Source organism: Capra hircus, chromosome 16 (assembly GCF_001704415.2).
Source record: "Capra hircus breed San Clemente chromosome 16, ASM170441v1, whole genome shotgun sequence".
Lineage (NCBI taxonomy): Eukaryota > Metazoa > Chordata > Mammalia > Artiodactyla > Bovidae > Capra > Capra hircus.
The window spans coordinates 17,393,307-17,417,070 of NC_030823.1; the positions used below are offsets into that span (position 1 = coordinate 17,393,307).

A 23,764-nucleotide genomic window follows, 5' to 3' on the forward strand; every position below is an offset into this window, starting at 1 on the left:
CAGCCTCCTGCAAAAAGCTGAAGCTTTAATAATCTGCCTCAGTCCCTGAGAAGAAGACTGGGAAAATTTTGCTTAATAATTTTGGAATAGGAAATCTTGATATATGTTCCATATCTTGGATTGGGAAAGGTAGTGCAGGAGAAAACTATCAATGAGAAATTGAGGCCACAATCATATTAGGAGTACAAATACATGAATTGAAAGCAAAAGATAAGTCTTTGTGCTTTGGGAATTCCAATTTGAGAAATTTATAGAACTGGTCTAGGGTCATTTACATTTCTAGGGGTGGACATGAAACCAAACAAGACATGGCACACAGGGCTTCACAAAATAAATATTTTCTACTGAAAGTGAGCCCATAACCTCCCCAAATTTGTAAACTACACATGAGAGCAAATGAGGGAAAGTCATAAAATGTACGCAGTTGGAGTACAAATGTACCTTAGAGCTGAAAATAATTGAACAATTAGGTACTACTGAATAAATTTCAAGTTATTTAATGAGAAAGATGAAGGACTAGACTATAATAAATAGGAACAGTCAGAAAATAAGCAAAATAAAACAGTAGAAATTTGAAAGCCATTGAAAATTCAAAACAAAACTCATACTCAGTGCAGGGGTCCCCAGCGTCCGGGCTGACCCATACCTCCTGTCAGATCAGTGGTGCGTTTGGATTAGGAGTAATGTGCACGATTACTTGAAAGCCATCTCTCTCCATCCCTCCCACCAGCCCCAGTCTGTGGAAGAACTGTCTTCCACAAAATTGGTCCCTGATGCCAGAAGGTTGGGGACTGCTGACTTAATGTGTTAAACAGAAGGACAAATGAAAAGACAGTGGATTGCTGGATTCATCTGAGAGAATCATTCACAGTGAAGCAGAAAGTGAGTAGAAAATAGGAAAAGAAAAAATGAGACAATCACTTTCAGAAGGGAATAGTGGAGATGGGGGGATTTAGAAAAGATAATTGCTAACAATTTTGGAGAAAGGCTTGATTATGTTGATTAAAGAAATACATCAAGGCTGAATAAAATCAAATTCACACTTTGTGAATCAGTATACACATTGTGATGTAATAGAAGATAAAAATATCAAAAGGTGTCCATAGATTACTGACAGGTACATTGTGTGTGAGAGAGAGAGAATGAATCGCTCAGTTGTGTCTGACTCTTCGCAGCCCCTTGGACTGTAACCCGCTAGACTCCTGTGCATGGAATTCTCCAGGCAAGAATAGTATAGTCGGTTACCATTTCCTCCTTCAGGGGATCTTCCCAATCCAAGGATTGAACCTGTGTCTCCTGCCTTGCAGGCAATTCTTTACTGTCTGAGCCATCAGGGAAGCTCCCAGATACACTCTAGCTAGACATAAAACAGACTTCATGAGCAACAGTAGAAGCCAGAAGAGACAGTAGGCTATTCTCGAGTTAGTTGAGGAAATAAGTTTCAACCTAGAACTTTACATTCAGCAAAACTGTCATTCAGAAATGCATGAGAGATGTTTTCATATAATACAGAAAGAGTTTGTCACTTACAACCCTCAGTGGAAGGACTGCTGAAGAAATGCGCTTTGATAAGGTTATTTTACTTAGAAGATGAAGGAATGGAATACTGCAAACATTACTAGCAAAGGCATTTCTTGATATGTTGGTGAATCTAAAGAAGTATTTAAAAAATAATGGAGGAGAGTTAAAACATTTTGTTAAAAAAATGATTATCCAGGTAGAGATTGTGGTTACAAGATTTAAGGGGCCTTGTATTGCTTGGGAAGATAGACTCATTATTTTCAAAATGTAAATCATTTAAATTTTTACATAGACATTAATGATAATCACTGAACTACCTTAGGAGAGAAAAGTCACTTCCACCTTAGGTTTGTGATCACCATGATGGAACCACATGTACTGATCAGTGTGGTTTCTCAGGTTCTTGACATGAAGTCATTGGGGGTAAAGAAGGGAAGGCCACAAAATGACTGCTTCCTTGCTTACGCTGGGAGAGAAGATCTTGGTACCACCTCCTCTGTAACCTAACTTCACATGACTTCTGCTTTCTCTGTTCTCCTTGTGCTGAGAGGTGGACATGAGAAGAGCAGGACGTGGTTGGAGTGCAGGAAGGAGGTGGTGGTAGTGTTCAGTCACCAAGTCATGTGTGATTTTTTGCAACCTCAAGGACTGTAACATGCCAGGCTTCCTGTCCCTCACCGTCTCCTGGAGTTTGCCCAGGTTCATGTTGCTTGAATCAGTGATGCCATCCAACCATCTCATCTTCTGTTGTCTTCTTCTCCTCTTGCCCTCAGTCTTTCTCAGCATCAGGATCTTTTCCAATAAATCAGCTATTCCTATCAGGTGGCCAAAGTTATTGGAGCTTCAGCTTCAGCATCAGTCCTTCCGAAGGGTATTCAGGGTTGATGTCCTTTAAGATTGGTTGGTTTGATCTCTTTGCTTTCCAAAGGACTCTCAAGAGTCTTCTCTAACACCACAGTTCAAAAGCATCAATTCTTTGGTGCTCAGCTATCTTTATTGTCCAGCTCTCACATCTGTATGTGACTACTAGAAAGACCATGGCCTTGACTCTATGAACGTTTGTCAGCAAAGTGATGTCTTTGCTTTTTGACACACCATCTAGGTTTGTCATAGCTTCCTGTCAAGAAGTAGTTTTCTTCTAGTTTCATGGCTGCAGTTGGCATCAGCAGTGATTTTAGAGCTTAAGAGGAGGAAATCCGTCACTGCTTCAGGATTAGGAAGGCTCTAATCCTGGCGCCCACCCTCCCAGAGAATAGGAGGTCAAGTGTCTGTCTGGGATGTGCCGGGGAAAGCTCCAGGCCGCTGCCAGCCTTTCACTGAAAAATGGTCTAGAGAGAGAGGAATCTCATGGCCTTACCTACCCCTATCCTTTGACTGTGAAGACTCGGGGGTAGAACTGAAGCACTTTCTGGAGTACCTGAACTAAAAAGATACAATTGATATAAGAAAATACATCAGTGAGGCAGCCTCCCCTCCTTTCTTCAGACCTCTTGACCCATCACCGAAGAGTTCTCAGTGACTACCTACCTCTGAACCTGTTGGCTCTGATGAAACAGAAACCTGACCTGGGGTTGAGGGTGGCCATCAAGTCTCTGCAGAGGTAGTACTAGTGCGACTTATAACCAAGCATGACACCAGAAGGTACACACAGAAATGAGGGCTGTGAACATGAACAGCTTTAGGAGTCTTTTGTTTCCAAGATTTGGCGGTGTTTAAATTTGGTTTTTGGTTAGAACTGGCATAGATTCTGTGCTGTACTTGCTGTTATTCAGATGTGTGTTTCTCCCTTTCTCTCCCTAACTCCTGGTTATTGATTTGTTTTGTTTTCAAGTGTTACTTCCTTTTTGAACTTTTCCTTGGTCTTTGTCCTTCTCCCTGGACTGGAGTTGGAACAGGAATCCTTTCTTCCTCCATGGTTGTATGGTACATCCTGTTTTAGTGCTTGACACCCTGTAATTGTCTTTTTTTTCTTTCTTGCCCATGAGTTTCAGAGCGCCTACGGAGCAGAAGTAGTATTTCACATCCCTTATCCATTCCAGTACCTGTTCACCTGGATAATACCTAGTACATAAAAAGTGTATAATGTGAATGTTGAGTGTGTAAAGTTTCACATGCATGCCTGGTCTGGCTGTACATAAGGGCGATTCAGTTTGATCTTACTGCCAGTACTCAGTAAGACTTTCTGGTTTTCATTTTGTTTTATAGTAAAAATCATGCCCTTTGCTTTTCTCTTAGCACAAACATAAGCATTCATTAATTTGTAACTAGCCTGATTTCCTTGGAAAACTGATTTTTTTATTCTGCTAAGCTGCTGCTAAGTTGCTTCAGTCGTGTCCAACTCTGTGCGACCCCACAGACGGCAGCCCACCAGGCTCCTCTGTCCCTGAGATTCTCCAGGCAAGAGTATTGGAGTGGGTTGCCATTGCCTTCTCTGTACTTTTTATTCTAGTGCTTGAAAAAACAAAAGCATCTGAGAACTTGGTTGGCCGTTTCCTAGGATATAGAGGTGAAGTCTTCAGTGGGGAGATAGAGAATGCTGCATTTTCGAAGAAATGACAGTGTATCAAGGGAGCAAGTACTGTCTTGAAGTTGGCTGATCTGTTTCATGATTCTAATTCTGGGCAGGTCTTTTCATCTCTTATTTGAGAGAGAGAAGGAGAAAGGGGCCTGGGTCAGACTTAGTTTTCCAGTCCTAATATGTGCTCTAACCTCATGGTCATTTGCAGAAAAAGGAGATAACCCAGCTAAATTCTGAAAGGAAAGTGCTGCTGTTGGAAATAAGTTTTGTTTTGTTTTTTAGAAAAAAGCTTTAATGGGGACTATATTGGTGGTTCTTCAGAATTCCCCATGGATGTGTGTGTGTATAAAGAAAGTCCATGTTCTAAGCCCTAATTAAGTATCTTCTTTATTGAATAAAAAATTTGAGGAAATTGAGCAGAAAATATAGATTGTAATTAACATCTGACATCTAACAATATTCTCACTACATCAGGTTCAAGACGTTGTTCCTATAACTAGTTACGACACTGCTGGCTCATTCCTTCTGCTGGGATGCAACAATGGATCAATATATTATATAGGTAAGTGGCCAGACACGTAGTATGGCTCTGTTTAGTATGACTTTTTAAATGAAAACAAGAAAATACTAACTTAAGTTTTAGATTTATTATTTACTTTCATACTATTTTTACTTTTTAGATATGCAGAAGTTCCCATTGCGAATGAAGGATAATGATCTTCTTGTAACCGAACTTTATCATGATTCCTCGAATGATGCTATTACTGCTCTGAGTGTTTACCTCACACCCAAAACAAGTTAGTGCCTATCAACATTATTATAAGCAATTGATGTTGTTTTATGTATGTTTATTCATTGATTTATTCTAATACTAATCTGGTCCTTTGTTTTGGTAAGCTGCAGTGCTAGGATTTCATCTCTTTTAGTCTGAAGTTGATGTTTGGTTTTAGATTGAGGTCAAACATGACCAACAAACATACTCTGGGGTAGAAAATTAGAACTTTTCTTCTTTTGAATTGTATTGTTAATTCTTATGATGATAATAATTAAAATTATTTTTAAAACTTACCTGCACATTTACCTTCCTGTGATCACTGATTTCATTTTGAAATTAAGAGCTTTACCTTTTTAACAACAACAGAACTTTTAGACTATTACTCTCTATTGGAAAATAAGCTTATTTCTCTAGGAAACTTCAGATTGAAGTTTTGGAAAACATCAGTACTGTAACTTCTCTTTCAGAGGCCATTGGAATGAAATTAACAAATAGTTCTGTAAATTATTAAGAATTTTTGTTTTCTAGAGTGAAGGATAAACATAAATGGGAAACTGAAAATTTATCTGTAATGAAAGGAATTCTAAGAAATATTTACATGTGGCCAGTAATATTAATAGGTTGAATATATTACTTGGGTAGAATCATATTATTGAATTGATTGTAAGAAATCATTATCTTCTGTATGAAAGAAAAATATTCTGGTGTACACAGATTATTTTGATTGAAATTATGGTAGAACTTAAACTATATTGGTCCAGAACAGAAGTCAGCAAACCATGTTCTTTTCATTGACAGTTTTATGTGTTGTCTTTGGCTGCTTTTGTGCAGCTGTGTCAGAGTAGAGTGGTTGTCGCAGAGACAGTTTGGCATGCAGAGTTTAAACTGTTGGCTATTTAGCCTTTTACAGAAGGTTTGCTGACCGCTGCTCTAGAATGAAGTATACTCCCCCTGCCCCCGCAATTTAAAAGGGAGAAAAAATTTCTTTTGTGGTGGCAGTATCTTTTAAGACATGAGGGTGTAGTTGTGTTAAATTTTGAGAAGTGTTTTCCATAGCCTGCCCTTTCTCCCTTGATTCAAATATTTTTGGGTTGATCAGAAGCAACAGCTATTAAAGTTAAGAGGTTCTCTGTGAAGCTTTGAAAGGCTTTCGATCCCTGAACTCCATTCTGTCTTTAAATATGTGATGGAATCTGGGCACCTGTTTGAGAAAAACATTCACACATGAATCTAACATGATGAACTACTTGTACATAATTAAAAGAGACAGCATAGGTTAAGTGTGATGTCAGCAGTATAATGGGTATATTTGTTCCCTAGTTAACAGCTTTGAAACTGTTGAAGAGCATATTACTTGTATATGTACAAGTAATTACAGTACTTGATTACTCAAAGAGAAGGTTTAATGTTGTAGCAGAAGTAACACAGATGGTCATTCTAAGCTAGAAGTCAAATGAGGCATTATTTCTGGAATACTGTGCTGTATCAGTGGTGTTCTTAGGATATCAGATTTATTCTTTAAGCAGTTAATGAATACCCACTATGTCTCAGGCAAGGCACTCTGTAAGGTGTTTTAGATCTAAAATGATTATGGTTCAGTCTGATGAATAAAGAGTAGAGGTAGAGAGAGAACTGGGGGGTTACAGTTGCTGTGATAGAATCTAACACATAGTACAGCGGAGTGAGTGTTAGGCAGCGATTTATAAAGGAAGTAAGGCATTTACGACAGTCAGAGAAGTCTTAAGATTTCTGTGCTGAGCTGGATTTGGGCTGATACCAGTGCGGAATCCAGCTCTGCCTCTTCTGTCACAGAGAACACTTGCAAGGGCAGCTTTCTATTGATCGTCTTCTATTATTTTACCTTCCACTTTTGATTTTGTGTAGGCGTCAGTGGTAACTGGATCGAGATTGCCTATGGTACGAGTTCTGGTGCAGTACGCGTCATTGTGCAGCACCCAGAGACGGTTGGGTCAGGCCCTCAGCTTTTTCAGACATTTACTGTTCACCGAAGTCCCGTCACAAAAATCATGCTGTCAGAGAAGCATCTGGTATCAGGTGAAGTGATTTTATTGGTATTGGTAAGGTGGGCTGCCTCATATGAAACCTTGCCTTGGGTATAATTTTCTAGACTACTACAAATTAAAAGAATACGAAAGCAGTGTCTTATGTATAGGCATACCAAAACAAATGGTAGAAAAGTTTAATAAGAAATCCTGTGATTGTCTCTTAATACTGTGAAAATATCATGGTTGTCTTTGATCTTGTCTGCTGTAGTATACATAAATTTAGAAGGTATTGTATCTTTTATTTACTCTCTATTTTAATAGTTTGTTCTTATGGCATGTTTTACTTCAGAAAATTTCTCAATCCTGTTGAGAAGAATTTTTATTAGAGAAATTTATATGAATTTGGTTGTCTTAAGGTTTAATGCAAAAGTTAGTAGAATGTTGGTAGTCTAACATCAACTACTAATGATAAAAATTAGAAAATGTGTAAAAAGGTGTGAAGAAAATAACATTTGTGGGTTTATTGTTTTTCATAGTCATAGAGGGCTTGCCCGGTGGCTTAGTTGGTAAAGAGTCTGTCTGCAATGTGGGAGACTTGGGTTCAATCCCTGGGTTGGGGAGATCCCCTAGAGAAAGGGAAAGGCTCCCCAGTTCCAGTATTCTGGCCTGGAGAGTTCCATGGACTGTATAGTCCTTGGGGTCACAAAGAGTCGGACATGATTGAGGGACTTTCTTTTCTATATAGTCATAGATTTAAAAAAATTTTAGATACCAATTTGATATTTAAAAAATTAGTTACAGATTTTAAAGCAAAATTAGGATGACACAACATAAAATGATCAAAAAGTAAAATTTCACTGTGAAATTATTATATATGATAGATAATTTCTGGAAGACCTTACAAAAATTGAATTGTATATCAGTAGCGTTTGCATTTATAAAACAATTTTGCATTAAATCTTTTCTAGATCAGTTCCTGCCTAATTTAAATTTTTATAAACATCATTTTCATATATCAACTTTGTTTATATGAAGACTACCTAATATAAAAAGGTGATGCATCTTTCACTAATTAAACATTACATGGAGCTGAAATAACTTTTCCATATATGGATGGATGATGGGTAGAAGGGTAGATTGATGGATGACTGCTTTTATTGAATGTCTCATTGTTTTGGATGTAATGATGCCTTCCCACAACAGTCTCTTTGTTTAATATTTTATAAAGCAGTACCCACTCCAGTGTTCTTGCCTGGAGAATCCCAGGGATGACAGTGCCTGGTGGGCTGCCGTCTGTGGGGTCGCACAGAGTCGGACACGACGGAAGCGACTTAGCAGCAGCAGCAGCAGTGCTCATCTAACATCTGCCCACTGAGGAGTCTTTCTTACTCTTTATGGCTGGTTCTTCCTCTTTTGCCCAGTTACTAAGTGTTGGTTTGCCTTAAATCTTTTCTAGATTCTCCATTCTTATTTGTCTGTACTTTCTTTCCCTGGTGATTTGAATGTTATCATCTATATGCCAGTGACTTCCAGACTTTCCTTCCACCTGTGACCATCCACAGACTTCCAGACTTGTATATACAGTGCTTGTCCTTAGGATTTGGTTGTAGGTTTAAGAGGCATCTCTAAATTAACCCGGTGGATAAAATGGTACTTTTGATTTCTCTCTCAAAAGACATCTTATTACACTGTATCACTAATCGTTTATACCCAAGCTGAAAATCTAGGAATCAGGCTTGATTCCTCCCTTTCTGTCACCTCCCTGCCTCAATATGTGGAGTCCATCAGTGACTCCCATTTCTTTGCTTTAGCATACATCACACGTCTGAGTACTTCACTGTGTGTCCATTGCTGCCAACCTGCTAGCTCAAATCAGCGTTTCTCCCCTAGGTTGCTGAGCTTCTCAGTTTGTTCCCTGTTTCTGTCTTGGCTCTCTATGGTTCATGTTCCGCACAACAGGCAGAAATATCTTTAGAAATGCAAACCAGATCTATCGTATGTGGAATAAATAAATAAATTAATATGGCGCTTCCTGTTCTGGATCCTGCTTAGCTTTCAGATCTCTTCTCTCAGCCTCCCTTGTCACTTTTCTTATCACGCATGATACCCTAGCTCATTGGCTCTTCTGTTTCTTAAAGATGCCTTAGAACCTCTGACCTTGTTCTTTTCATTTGAAATGTGCTTTCCTAGATACTTGTTTGGCTGCCTCTCCTTGCCAGTCAAGTCCCACTTCAGACTCCTCCTCGTGAGGCCTCCTTGGCCGCTCCGTCTAACCTAGCCAGACCTCTGTCCAGTCAGCTTGTGCTGTCAGCATCCATTTGTTTTCTTCACAGGCTGTTGCTTTCTTATTTCTCTCTCTCCTTCTTTTAGAATATAGGTTTCTACAGCAGCAGAAACTTTCTCCACCCTGTCCTCAGCGCTTAGCATAGTTCTTGTGAATAAATGAATGAAACGACACAATATGATCCTGTGAGAAAAATAGACCATTCCTTTGCTAGACCATTTTGATATGTAAATGACAGTGCCGCACTAAAGAGCAGTTAATACTGTTTTGATGGTAATGATGTTAGTGTTGGATGTGATGTCTAAGAATTACTTGGTAAAGTTTGCATTTTAACATAGCTGTATAGGTTTGAAATCTAAATTTGTCAAGAAAAATACCCAGTTTAGCCAAAAATCTGGGGTATTTTATATGTACTCAACTGTGTTACTCTGCCACCTGGTGGATATGAACGTACATGTAATTACATTCTGTTTCCCTTAGTGTTAGTTTCAGTGTCGTAAATGTTAGATGATGGTTCATACTAACAAATTTCATAATTGCATTTTTGAGTCAGCTGAAAGTATTTCAGTTATTTTTCTGAATCCTCTTAAGTTTAATAATGAAATCAGGAAATTATTTCCCATGAAGCTGATTAAATAGGCTAGAACTAAATGTCTTCTTTTTCACCAGAAAATTAGTATTCCAAGAATTGAGAATTTTGCTGTATAATATGTGTACTTTTTATTCTTATTGCTGTTTTCTTAAAATTAAATTTCTAAACTTCTGTTTAAAATGTGCAACTGTGACACTCATCCAGGAGGGAATGTGTGTATAAAAGAAATTTTCGATAATTTCACAGTATATACTGATGACTTCATAATAAAAGACAAGTTAGTAAATATTTTTATTAAAGCATGCCACAAAAGTACAGTTCTTGCATTAATGTTATAATTGTTTATATATTTTAATAGGGTATCTATTCAGACAGAAGCAACAGAAACAGATTACTTATTCGGAGATATCTCAGTATATAACTGCTTAATATTATTACTACGGAAAAATAAATTAAGCTAATTGGAATATGTTTCTTAAATACAGACTCTTATATAAAAATAATTCTCAACTTTAGTATTGAAATCTTAATTTTCCGTAATGTAACTGAATGAGCAGCAGGTTTTGGGACAAATGTCATTTGTGCCAGTAAATTTTTAGTAACTCCTGGTCTTAATTGTTTGATATTTGAGTAACATAAGCAGAAACCGTTTATATGGTTGGAAAAAATAAAGTAGGCAACTTGTCTACAGTGTAGTTTACCAATAGAACAGAAAATATTCAACATCTCTTTTACAAACACTTTTTTTTAACCTTTTCTAAATCTATACCCTATAGGCTACTTTTATAAGGATCCGCAGATTAACTTATATACTTTATATTTGCAGCAAGGTAAACCATATTCTGTTATCTCATTTTTGTTGGCTAGGTACAAATTAAGTATGATTTTAAGGAAGTTGTTTTGTCACTCAAAATGTGCTGTGATCTACTTATTGTAGGTCATAGTGAAAAAAGTTAAAATGTATTTATAAAAGTGATGTTGTTGGTGCTCTTACAATCTGTATTTAAAAACTCTGTGTGTTCTCTTTCTCTCCTAGTTTGTGCAGATAATAATCATGTCCGGACATGGACAGTAACACGATTCAGAGGAATGATCTCTACTCAGCCGGGTTCTACTCCTTTAGCATCATTCAAGATCCTGTCTCTGGAGGAGACAGAAAGCCACGGAAGCTACTCCTCTGGGAACGACATAGGTGGTCATTCTCAAGTACTATGAAGGCAGTGCTGAAGAAGTGTATTATTGGTAGTAGGAACCTAAAAAATAGAGTTCTAAATATAAATTCTTCATTTTCACTTTTAAACTTATTTAAAACAGAAGCTTAGTGTGTTTTTCTGATTAAGTTATCTAAAGTAAAAAAATTATACAGATGATGTTTTTTGACTTTATGATGGTACAAAAGTGTGATAGTCATTCAGTAGAACCAGTACTTTGAAGTTTGATCTTTTCCCGGGCTAGGGATGTGTGGTACCATATTCCCTTGTGATGCTGGGAGAGCAGCAGGCCTGGTAAGTTCCCATTCATACCCATGACCACAGGGGTAAATAAGTGATATGCTTGGAAGCAGTCTGTATGCACACAGCCATTCTCTTTCTCACTTTCAGTATTCAGTAAATTATATGAGGTATTCAACACTTTATCATAAAATAGGCTTTGTGTTAGATGGCTTTGCCCACCTGAAGGCTAATGTAAGTGTTCTGAGCACATTTAATGTAGGCTAGGCTAAGCTGTGATGTTTAGTACTAAATGCAGTTTTGACTTAACGGTATTTTCAGTATTGTAAGTCATAACCCCATCATACGCTCAGGAAGATACGTATTATGGAATTATTTTTAGTTGTTAAAAAGTTGAGAGCAGATTTCTCATCTTTACTAGCATTTCCTAAGTGATACCATCTCTAAATACCACTTTTTAAAAAAAAATTAGAAGCCATGATGGCTATACACATTTGAAAATGGAAATACTTTTTTTCCATAGTTGTTAATAATTAACCTGAAAATAACTTTGAAGCTGGAAAGGGGCTGATGTTCTTAGATTCTGAGAGTGGTTTTGATGGCATTCATCAGGAAATAGTATAGCATGTCTCTACTGAAAGACTCTGATTTTAGCAAAAGGTATATAAAGTTAAATCAGTTTCTCCTTACACCATAACACACCATATATACACACACAGACTCTTCACAGAAGTAGATTCTTTTCCTTAAAGATCCATTTGAAACAATCTGTAATGTATATGTATTATACCCACCATACTTTTAATAGTTCTGTAGGACCTGTTCGTTAATTAATGTGCCTTCTAGATCACCTGTATAGGCAGAACTTAACAGCACTGGTGGAATGTAAGGAGTACCTGAGAATTGTTTATGCATGAAACTATTAAATGAATATGCACCCACAGTAAAGACTTCAAAATAGTTATCTTTAAAAAATGTAAGCTGCTTATGAGAATTGCACTACCAGTCTTAGTATCTTTAGAGCGAGAACTGCTCAGTGTTGTCAGTTTTAACAGTTGCCCTATGAACCCACTTCCTACTGGGATGACAGGCACTGAAAATTTACAGTTTTGACAACAAATTTTTTTTTTCCCCAACTATTGAGATATAATTGACACATAACATTGTGTAACTGAAAGGTGTAGCATTGATATATTTATTGAGTACTTTTGTTCCAGGCATTAGAAATCTAAAAAATTGCAAAAAATATCAACTTACACTTATATCAGTGTTTTCTGTTTTCTGATTAAGGACCTTTTGGAGAGCGAGATGATCAACAGGTGTTTATCCAGAAAGTTGTTCCCATCACTAATAAACTGTTTGTAAGACTGTCATCTACTGGGAAAAGGTAACACTTGACTGAAAAGATTCTATGTTCAGAAGTCAACGTTTGTCTTACAAAAGGGGAAGTAATTTGACAGTGGTAAAAGTGAGCAGGGAGAAGAACCTATAAAATCTTTTAAAGGAGGAAGTAATTCTAAGGGCTCTATCCTATAGGAAAAATTAAAAGAGCCAAATCATATGTTTATTTTCACACATTTAGGCTTTCTGTACTTTTTAAAAATTTTATTTTTTTGAAATACGATTGCTTTACACTGCTGTATTTATTTCTGTTCTACAGCAAAGTGATTGTTTTTTATACACACACACACACACCTTTTTCATATTCTTTACTACTATGGTTTGTCACAGGATTTTGTATATAGTTCCCTGTAGTTAATGGCACCCCACTCTACTATTCTTGCCTAGAAAATCTCATGGACAGAGGAGCCTGGTGGACTACAGTCCATGGGGTTGCAAAGAGTCAGACACCACTGAGCGACTAATAGATACAGTTTGTGTCTACTAAGCTCAAACTAACCATCCATCCATCCTCTCCTTTGGCAACCACAAGTCTATTCTCCGTCTGCAAGTCTGTTTCTATTTCATAAATAAGTTCATTTGTGTCATATTTTAGATTTCTACACATAAGTGATATCATGTGGTATTTGTTTTTCTCTGACTTATCTTAGTATGAAAATCTCTAGGTCTATCCCTGTTGCTGCAGAAGACATCATTTCATTCTTAAGGCTGAGTAACAGCTCATTGTGTATAACTACATTATCTTCTTTATCCATCGATCTGTCGCTGGATATTTAGGTTATTTCCGTGTCTTGACTATTGTAAACAGTGTGGCTGTGTATGTAGGGGTGCATGTATCTTTTTGAATTATAGTTTTGTCTGGATATGTATGCCCAGGAGTGGGATTGCTGGATCCTATGGCAATTCTTGTTGTAGTTGCCATACTGTTCTCCATACTGGCTTTACCAATTTACATTCCTGCCAACAGTGCATGAAGGTTCTCGTTTCTCCACACCCTCTCCAGCCTTTTGTTATTGGTAGATATTTTTAATGATGGCAATTCTAACCTGTGTGAGCTGGTACCTCATTGTAGTTTTGATTTGCATTTCTCTAATAAGCAGCAATAATGAGCATCTTTCCATGCGCCTGTTGGCCATCTGTATGTCTTTGGAGAAATGCTTTATTTACGTATTCCTGCTTTTTGATTGGGTTGGTTTTTTTTAGTTTTATGAGCTGTTTGTATATTCTGGAAATTAAGCCCTTGTGAGTCAAATCACTTGCAAATATTTATTCTCAGTCTGTAGATTTTGTTTCTGTTTTGCTTATGGTTTCTTTTGCTGTACAAAGGCTTGTAAGTTTGATTAGATCCAGTTCGTTTCTTTTTATATCTATTGTCTTGGGCAACTGACATCAAAAAACATTTTATTAGATGTCTATAATTTGTCAGAATGTTTGGCCTGCATTCTCTTCTAGTTTTATGGTATCGTGTATTTTACATTGTCTTTAAGCCATTTGAGTTTATTTTTGTGCATGGTGTGAAGGTGTGCGCTGATTTCACTGACTGCATGTGACTGTCCCTGTTTTCTTAATTCCATTGACAGTGGGCCCTCTGTGTCCAGAACCTCCCCCTGCAGGCAGAAACCAAAATCCCACCACACTCAAGTCCCGTATATAAAATGATACGTGCACTCAGCCCTCTATCTGTGTGGGTTCCACATCATGGAGAGCTGACTGTAGTGGTTCTAAACAGGAACATACATAATACTGAAAAATGATCATGATAAACACAGAAAAAAACATTTGACAGTTTAGCAACCATTTGATTTTTAAAAAAAAAGAATCCTAGCACTTAATAAAGGAACATTCTTTAACCTGATGAATAATATCTGCTTGCTGGGAAGCTCAACTAAGCTTCATATTCTGTGCCTGTGTCTCTCTTATGAATTGTGTTTCCTCTTCATTTTCTCACTTTGCATTTGCCTGGTATTAATTGTTCTTAATCTTTTTTTCTCTTTTTAAAATGGGCTGGGATAAATATTTCAATCGAGTACAATTTTGTTAACCTTTCTATGACTTTGGCACATCATTTACTGACATTATTTACTTGTCCTCTCATTTGTCAAATGTGGATTACTATTAATCTTTTATGAAGAAAAATTAATGAAAATAACTTCAAAGCATTTTAATAACTAACAATATTAATCTATTGGAGGATACTGTTTAGACATCCCCATATAGCTCTACATTTCTGGTTTTAGATTTTTAAAATTTTCACAGAAATGTTAAATGATTTCAAGATTGTTTTTCTAGTATCATGCCTACTTGCTTTGTTTCTTTATGCCTTTTTAGTTTAGTAACTTCCTTTTGAATTGCTTAATTCTCATCAAGGCTCTTTTAAATTTTCTTTTAAGATTGATTTGTCTTATTTCAATTACTTAATGTTTTATAAGAGCCTTTTCTCTAGGTTCAAAGAAACAAGCCTTGAATTTTACTGACTTTCTTTGATCCCTTTAAATCTGTTTTATATATGTGGAATATTTGACTATAACTTTGCAAAGAGGCAATTAATTTCAAAAGTCTGAATTATAAAATGTGATTTGTTCTCCATAGTTAACAGCTGCACAATATGTTTTGCAGAATCTGTGAAATCCAAGCTGTTGACTGTACTACAATATCCTCATTTACAGTAAGAGAATGTGAGGGTTCCAGCAGGATGGGCTCAAGGCCAAGGCGGTACTTGTTCACAGGCCACACAAACGGCAGCATTCAGATGTGGGATCTGACCACTGCTATGGATATGGTCAACAAAAGTGAGGATAAGGGTAGGTTCCTTAAGGAACAGTGTTCGTCACAGGGTCGGCTTTTGATGCAAATGACTACAGTGATGTATGTTTTCCTAAGATGTAGGTGGTCCAACTGAAGAAGAACTACTCAAATTACTGGATCAGTGTGACCTGAGCACATCTCGCTGCGCTACTCCTAATATCAGTCCAGCAACTTCTGTAGTTCAGCATAGCCGTCTTCGCGAATCAAATTCTAGGTAGGTTCATGCACTGAATTGATTGCTTTTTGGAAAATTGACTAAAATACTGTAATCACATAACCTTTGAAAGCCAAATTTTTCAAAGTAGATTTTAAATTCATACTTTGTCACTATTCAATTTTTTTAAAAAAATTTTTACTAAATTTCTCATCTACATGCATGTTTCCTTTCATAGAAAAATATCTTTCGCCCTTTGACTTATTTGTGAATTATGCCAATTTAGATGTCTGTTAACGTGATCAAGAATTCATTCAAAGGAAATTGGAAAAATCACATGTCCCCTTAGATGCTATGTGGAACTTTTGTTCCTATTGTCTAAGGGACATATTAACCAAAATGATTACACCTTTAGTCTTAAACAGTATGTACTTTTAATACAATGACATGTATGCTTTTAGTTAAGCATATTTTTGAAAGATTCCAAAATGTGAACTAAGGGCCATATACTGAAACTATATTAGTTCCACATTGATTTTAAAGGTGTTTTTCCCCTAGCTTTTTTCAGCTATTCAGGAATCTAGCTTCATTGTGAATATATGTATGGTATTTGCATTGTTAATTTTATGCACATAGTATATAGAGTACTTAAGATATATTTTTATATAACATGCTAAGATACATTTTTATGTATAACTATAATATTCTCTCTATATATTTACATTTTAACTGGTAGTTTAATTAATTAGATGTGCCCCTGAAAATTCCCAAGAAGACATGTGACTTTTGTATTTCAGTCTTCAACTCCAGCACCATGAAACCATCCACGAAGCAGCTACTTATGGTTCCATTAGGCCTTACCGAGAAAGCCCTTTGTTAGCAAGAGCAAGGAGGACTGAGAGCTTTCACAGTCATAGGGACTTCCAGACTGTGAACTTGAACAGAAACATAGAAAGAGCTGTCCCTGAAAATGGTAACTTGGGTCCAATACAAGCTGAAGTTAAGAGGGCAGCAGGGGAATGTAATGTGTCTGAGAGGAAGTCTCCTGGAACAGAAGTTAAAAGCTTGAGAGAATCAGATAGTATAGTGGAAGTTCATAGACTAGCCGAAGGTTTTCTGGAATCCAAGAAAAGGTTATCAGAAGATGAAAATGAAAATAAAGTGGAGTCACGGAAGAAAGGAGGATTTGAAGGAGGCGGATTCCTCGGAAGAAAGAAAGTCCCTCACTTGGCATCTTCACCAAGTACGTCTGATGGAGGAACTGACTCACCTGGTACTGCATCCCCGTCTCCTACAAAGACTGCTCCCTCTCCTCGGCACAAAAAAAGTGACTCTTCAGGTCAAGAGTACAGCTTGTGACAACTCAGCAGAGTGAGTAGTAGTTCCGTTATTCAGAAGAGAGTTAAACTCTACTGGATTTCAATTAGCTTTTACACCAAAACTTTACAAATTAAGATTGGACTTCATTTAGTATCTTTTTGACAGAATTACATGGGTTAAGGAGATAAAATAACCATATCTCATCTGATCTTTTGGAAAATTTTTTTTAGTTTTACAGGCACATTTAATAGATCATTTGTAAAGAAGGTGTCCATTTCCATGTTTATCTACTCTGGATTTTGGAAGCATAGTATTAATACCATGTCTCTATAAGATGGTGCCCATTATAGATGGCCATCCATTTAGAGTGTGAGAATCAACAGACTGCATTCCTTATGCTGATTTTGCCTGAGCTTTGTCTTGCAATGTTATGTTTAACGAATTCCATAATTCTCTTTGGAACTTAATCTCCCAACCCTTACTGTGACTGCAGAGTGGTTTACCAGGTATTTAATGAGGTGCTATGTTTGTGGAAAAATATGTAATTCAAAAACACTATTGAATACCAGATTGCTCTGTGTAGTACTAAGTCCTTTAGGATAATTTTAATTGTGGTCATTTCCTGATTCTCATTGTTGGAGTACTTAAGTCTTAGCAAGTATCACCAATATTAAATGTCAAAAATCCATTTAAAAACTTTCTTCAAAGTTGGAGCAACTGTTTGAACAGATGAAATAAAGACAGTTTTGAGTGCCCAGAAAAGAAAACTATCAGTTACTAGTTTGCCTTGTTTGAGGAACCACCATATTTTTTTCTTGTGTTAATAATGAAGATAATTAAATTAGAATGTGGCCATTTTGTTAAACTTAAGAGACTGCACTTCTGAATTTTTGCTTAAAGGTTTTGGCTGCTACAGAAATTTTATTTTAAATATAAGAACAAAGAAATCTTTTGTACTTTAATTAGAATGGTTTCCAAATTTCTGCAAGTAAGGTAATTGTAAATTGAAAGCATTAAGCATTTATTGGTGAATAATGTATATATTCCCATTCTGAAAAATATAAGTGGGTCAAGTCAAAATAAATTCTTTAAAGTTTATTATATTGCCAGTGGTTTCATAGACACTTTCTTGTATTTATTTGTCAAGGCAAATAAAAATGATGAGGTGTTTTCGGTTACTTAAGGAATAGTAATCCTGTTTCAAGTGTACTTAGATTTTGTTCATGCTTTGCTTTCTCCCATAATAAAGGAAAGAGGGAGGATCTTATATGTATGAAAACTAACTTGTATTGTCAAGGAAAAGGTTACACAAAGCATAATTTCAGTATTACCAAGGATTGTATTTATCTCTTAAACCCCTTTTTCTCATTATTATACTCATGTAAAAAGTTGGGTGGGCAAGTAAGAAAACTAAAAGTTAAATATTTACCCAGTCTTTTCCAAGAGTAAAAGGGCTCTTTATGGGATTTTAGTGTAATTCTGGAAAGAAAAAAAAAAACTGCAGTGGCAACTCACTATAGTTATTCTATAAATATTTGCATTACAGTCAGATTGTTTTTCTTTCCCGTAAAAAGAGCTTGAACCTTGATGGTACAGCAGAAATTTGAGTCTATTCTGGCACTTAACTTTGTAAACTTCAGCCGATTATAATGAAAAATCTTAGGCATAGCAGGGATAGTTTCTTTATTGGGGTTTTTGAGTCCAAAAAGGAAGAATACCTCCAGAACCACCTGTGCCGTGTGAACTTCTTAGGAGAACAAGAACACTGTCCATTGTTGTAAGGAAGAATAAGATTTCAGAAAAAAGGCCACATGAGAACTCGAGAGAAGATGGCCATCTACAAGAGAGCTCTCACCAGAAACCAACCTCCGTGGCACCTTGATGCCAGGCTTACAGCCTCCAGAACCATGAACAGAGATTTTTCAGCCAAGGTGCTGGAGTAGGACTCATTCTCCTCTCTTGAGCACACCAAAAAAAGTCTATATCCAGAGACATGAAGATGAAATCAGGAGGCGAAAGGACAGGTGCACTCACGGGGTAATCAGATCCCATGCCACCCAGCTGGACAACCCACAGACTGGACAATAATTAAATCACAGAACTTCTCCCACAGGAGTGGAAGCTGAGCCCCATGCCAGGCTCCCCAGAGCAGGGGTCAGTCTTTGGGAGGTGGAGCCTCCAGAGCATTGGGGTTTACAGGCCAGCAGGGCTTAACTGCAGGAGCCTCCCCTGTGCCCCCAGGATGGGGGAAACAGCCTCCACCCTCGGAGGACACACACAGGTGCTCAGGGTGAAAGCTGAGATTCCACACAAACCTGGGCCAGACCTACTTCCTGGTCTTGGAGGGTCTCCTTGGGAGGTGGGGGCAGCTGTGGGTATCTGGCATCATAAAAGCTGGTGGCTGATACAGTGGAGACCTATGTGAATGCTGGGTGGAGTCAGACATTTTGAGTCCTTGGCACTGAGACCCCACCCAACAGCCTGTAAGCTCCAATGCTGGACGCCTCAGGCCAGACAGCCAGAGGGGTAGGAAATGGCCCTGTCCATCAGCAGACAGGCTGCCTAGACTTCTTGACTCTCAGCCGCCCCTAGACACATCCCTTGACAGAGCTTGGCCCACCAAAGGGCCAAGACCCTGCTGCACACACCAGTGAGGAGGCACGAGCCCCTCCCACCCAGAAAACCTACACAGAGCCCTTAGACTAGCCTCACCCACCAGGGCGCAGACACTAGAAGCAAGGAAAGTACAGTTCTGCAGAACTGAGTTTATAACACGGATCAGTCTATGCTGGGACCAACTGGTCCCTGATCCTCTGCTGGGACACAAAGGACATCCCCTACAGAGGGCCCCTTCTCTAAGATGGAGAAGCATAACTAAGCTCCTATACACATAAAAGTACAAACAGAAATGTAAACAATGAGACAGCAGAGGAATATGTCCCAGACAAAGGAACAAGGTAAAACCCCCACAGAAGAGCTAAGTGGAGATAACCAACCTATCTGAGAAAGAGTGAAGAGTAATCACCGTAAAGAGGATCCAAGAACCTGGAGAAAGAATAAAGACACAGAAAAATTTTAATGAAGAGCTAGAAGATCTAAAGTGCAAACAGATGAACAGTAATTGAAAAATACACTAGAAGGAGTCAGTAGCAGAATAAATGAGACAAAGAATGGAAGAAACCCCTGGGAAACGTTAAATGCACCAATGTTTGCATTATAGGGGGGTCACAGAAGGAAAAGAGGGAGAGAAAGGGCCTGAGAAAATATTTGAAGTGGTAATAGCTGAAACACAGGAAAGGAAATAGTCACCCAGCACAGAGAGTCCCATACAGGATAAGCCCAAGGAGGAACACGCTGAGACACACAGTACTCAGACTGACCAAAAAAAAAAGACAAAAAGAAATATTAAAAGCAACAAGGGGAAGAGCAACAAATAACATACATGGGAATCCCCTAAGACTGTCAGCTGACTTTTCAGCAGAAACACTGCAAGCCAGAAGGCATGATATATTTAAAGTGATGAAAGGGAGACACTTACAACCAAGAATACTCTTGTTCAGATTTGACAGAGAAACAGAAAGCTTTATACACAAGCAAAAGCTAAGAATTGAGTACCATCAAACCAGCTCTACAGCAAAAGCCAAAGGAAGTGGAAAAGCCCAAAACACTAGAAACAAAATTACCAATGGGAAAGCTCACTGGTAAAGGCAGACTTCAAACTACAGAGCAAATATTAACAGACATAAAAGGAGAAATGGACAGTAACACAATAACACTGGGGGGCTTGAACACCCCACTTACCTAAATGGGCAGATCGTCTATCCAGACAGAAAATTAGTAAGGAGACAGGCCTTGAATGACATGATAGCTTAGGTAGGCTTAATTGATATTTATAGGATATTCCATCCGCAAGCAGGAGAATACACTTTCTTCTCAAGTGCACACACAACATTCTCCACGATAGATCACATCTTGGATCACAAATCAAGCCTCGGTAAATTTAAGAAAATTGAAATCCTAATCAAGAATCTTTCCCACCCTCAATGCTATGAGATTAGAAATCAGCTACAAGAAAAAAACTGCAAAACACACAAATGTGGAGGAAAAAAATGAATCTATGTATATATTTTGTGTGACAGATGAAAAACAACAGAATTATAGTTCTCATGGTGTCCAGTTTTCCCAGTAATTATGAAATAAGTATTTTCATGTCAACTAGATAAGTATTGTTATCCTCTTTCAAGATGAGATTACCAAGGCCCTCTGAGGATCAATAGCTTCACCACAAAGCTCCTTAGCTACTGAGCCACCTCATGAACCCACGTCTGTCTCTGCAGCCTGTGGTCTTTTCCTGGCTTTCTCATCCAGGCTTACATATCAGAGCCACCTGAGGTTATCTGCTAAATATGTATCTCTGCCAGTTGGGACTCATGTCTTACAAAATGTGTTAACATTGATTCTAATGTACATCAGTTATTCATAATATCCTGTTTTCTTAAATGGGCTCACCTTTATCATTATGTGTAAACTGTAAATACAACCCAGAGCTGTTAAGAGTATTTTTTCATAAATATATTAAATCAAACTTGGTTCACAGTTAAGTATTTATTAAGCAAACCACCTTTCGATTAATTTACAGGATATCTGTGCATTGGAAATAAACTACTATTCACGTGTGACATAATTAAGTTCCTACTCACTGAATTATTCCACCTGGACTGTGTGTTATTTACAGGTTGTTCAGGTTGAATTATATTGATGCCAACATGATTTTTAGATCAGCATAAGGTACCAATACAGATTTCACATTCAGGTAGAAATGACAATAGATTATCGATAAGTGCAGTTCTTAGTTGAGCTTATACAAGCATAGCTGTGTGTTCTCAACAAAGCAGAGCTTAAAATTGAAGCTGAGTATGTGATGGGACCAGAGTCAGGAGGTTTACAGAGAGCTGTCTGCTGTCGTCTCTGTAAAGGAGAAGTTCTGTAAAGGAGAAATGGGCGAGGACCGGAGTCCCAGGGCACAGCATGTATTCTTTCAGGTTCTTTACAAAACGGTTCTCCACATTAGGAACATCTGGAGGCTTTTAGAAGTACTGACACCTCAGTGCCACCCCAGACCAGCTGAATCAGAATATGTAGGGGTGAGTCTGACTGTTGAATGGAGGCTTGGCACATAGTACCACCTAAAGCAGGAAGACAACATCGCGTGCTTCTCTGAAATCGATATGTCATGTTCAGAGTGTTGCGGGGGTGGCGTGGGTGGAAGCCATGCAGGCTTGTGGGGATCAAAATGTGAAGAGTCAGCTAATGAATTCATGGATTTGTTTGTAGCAGTTCTAACGAGGAGGCAGAACTTGGGCTTAACACTGGTCTGCTCTTTTGACACTTAGTGTTGGCAAGGCTTGTCCAGTAGTTGGTCATTCTGAGGAGCTGCTCTTCCGCAAATTTGGATAAAGTCTCAGTGCCCTCAAAGTCCATGGTCTTTCTTTGACTGCAGGACAGTTAGTGTGATTCTTCATTTTCAGGCAGAATAAGCAGTTATTCCTTGTGCTCCAGGTTTTGCCAGCTCAGCTTTGGGGAAATCTACTTATCTCTGAATGTAATTCACAAAATATGTCCAACAATTGTGTTTGAGACATATAGACTCAAAAGTAATTTCCCAGAATCATTAAGACCTTTAAGAATGAAGAAGAGGTTTTCTTACATTGTTTTTTGTGAAGAATAAATACCTTTCATTTTATGTTTACTTGGGGAGGAAAGTGTTTCTTGAGGTAGGACTTACCAATAACTTTCTAATCCCAATAGAGTAAATAAGAAAAATTTTTTGACTCATGGAAATTTGGTCATGAGTCACGTTAACAGTTAAAGTACCAATTTCTGCTTTTAATGATTCTAGTAGTTCTCTGAAATGAAGGAATATAAGACAGATATATGAAACATGTATATTCCTATATTTATATATGTGTTATTTTTAAAATTTTCAAAGCTGGAAGGAACATAAATTTTTTTCTTTAATTCTACGTAGGCAAGTTAAAAATGCAAATAAAACAGTAGCTTCCATATAGAATGTGCCAAGGTGAAGGTATTCCTGGGTATTCAGTGAATTGACAGAATTCTATAAACTATGTAAAATATCAAAACAGTTCATTTTTCTCTCTGAAATATATGTTAGCTGCTTGTTCCTTAGATTTTTAGAAGATTCATACATATAAGAACAGACATTTATAAATGTATGTGGTTTGGTAAATACTAAACATCAAAATCAAATAGAAACCTACACAGTCAAATGTGTAGCCTCAATGCAGAGTTTGTTTTTCTCTGAGTGTTTCAGCTTGATCTGACATTGGGATTTGATTTCGCAGCTGTTACTAGAATGGTTCCTCACAGGTTTGTTTCAACTTCCATGAACACGGGGCTAAGAACAGAAGCAGTGCTTTGCTGCTCAAAGCAGCCGCAATGACATCCTCTCAAAAGAACCCCTTAACTTTTAAGTTAGTAACTTACCTGTAGCAACTGTGGGCCAACCTGAAATCGCCACTGATTCATTTAAATAGCAGTGTCACTGCCAAACATAGCCAAGTGACAGTTAGTTACATGCTTAGAGGCCTCAAAATAAGGAGAGCAAAATAAGCATTTTCACATGGACATAAAATTTCAGAAACCCCTCGTAACACTCATCTTTAAAGGTAACAAGCAATAACTTTTTAGCATTTATGATATCTGATAACCCAGTGGGGATGGGGTGTGGGGCCTGCATCCAGCTTATGTCTTACAGGTTTCCATCCTTCACAGGTGGGTGTCGGTGAATGTGGTGTGTTCCTTAGTCACAGAGCTGAAACCCTTGATGGCATTCATCAGGTCCTCTTCATCCACATACTGAAAAGACACCAATCATCACTGGTTAGGATATTTGCTGGCAACAGTGTTATACAAA

General features: G+C 37.7%; 2 protein-coding genes across 6 annotated transcripts in view; one reads left to right on the forward strand and one right to left on the reverse strand.

The window, feature by feature from the left end:
• Positions 1 to 21,507, forward strand: part of KCTD3 (potassium channel tetramerization domain containing 3) — a 67,962-nt gene extending 46,455 nt beyond the window's left edge. Inside the window, exons 11-18 of one of the 5 annotated variants that reach the window (XM_018060157.1) lie at positions 4,514 to 4,601; positions 4,720 to 4,836; positions 6,699 to 6,869; positions 10,733 to 10,888; positions 12,438 to 12,534; positions 15,165 to 15,349; positions 15,435 to 15,567; positions 16,305 to 17,989. In XM_018060157.1, coding sequence (XP_017915646.1) covers positions 4,514 to 4,601; positions 4,720 to 4,836; positions 6,699 to 6,869; positions 10,733 to 10,888; positions 12,438 to 12,534; positions 15,165 to 15,349; positions 15,435 to 15,567; positions 16,305 to 16,866 — 1,509 coding nt within the window. In that variant the 3' untranslated portion in view covers positions 16,867 to 17,989. Of the gene's footprint in view, positions 1 to 4,513; positions 4,602 to 4,719; positions 4,837 to 6,698; positions 6,870 to 10,732; positions 10,889 to 12,437; positions 12,535 to 15,164; positions 15,350 to 15,428; positions 15,568 to 16,304 lie in introns of all 5 variants that reach the window. The other 4 variants (XM_018060155.1, XM_018060156.1, XM_018060154.1 and 1 more) reach the window with 4 other exon arrangements.
• USH2A (usherin) overlaps positions 22,868 to 23,764 on the reverse strand; it is a 935,662-nt gene continuing 934,765 nt past the window's right edge. Inside the window, exon 72 of the mRNA XM_005690572.2 lies at positions 22,868 to 23,706. Within this exon, the coding sequence (XP_005690629.2) occupies positions 23,617 to 23,706 (90 nt within the window). The 3' untranslated portion in view covers positions 22,868 to 23,616. The remainder of the gene's footprint in view (positions 23,707 to 23,764) is intronic.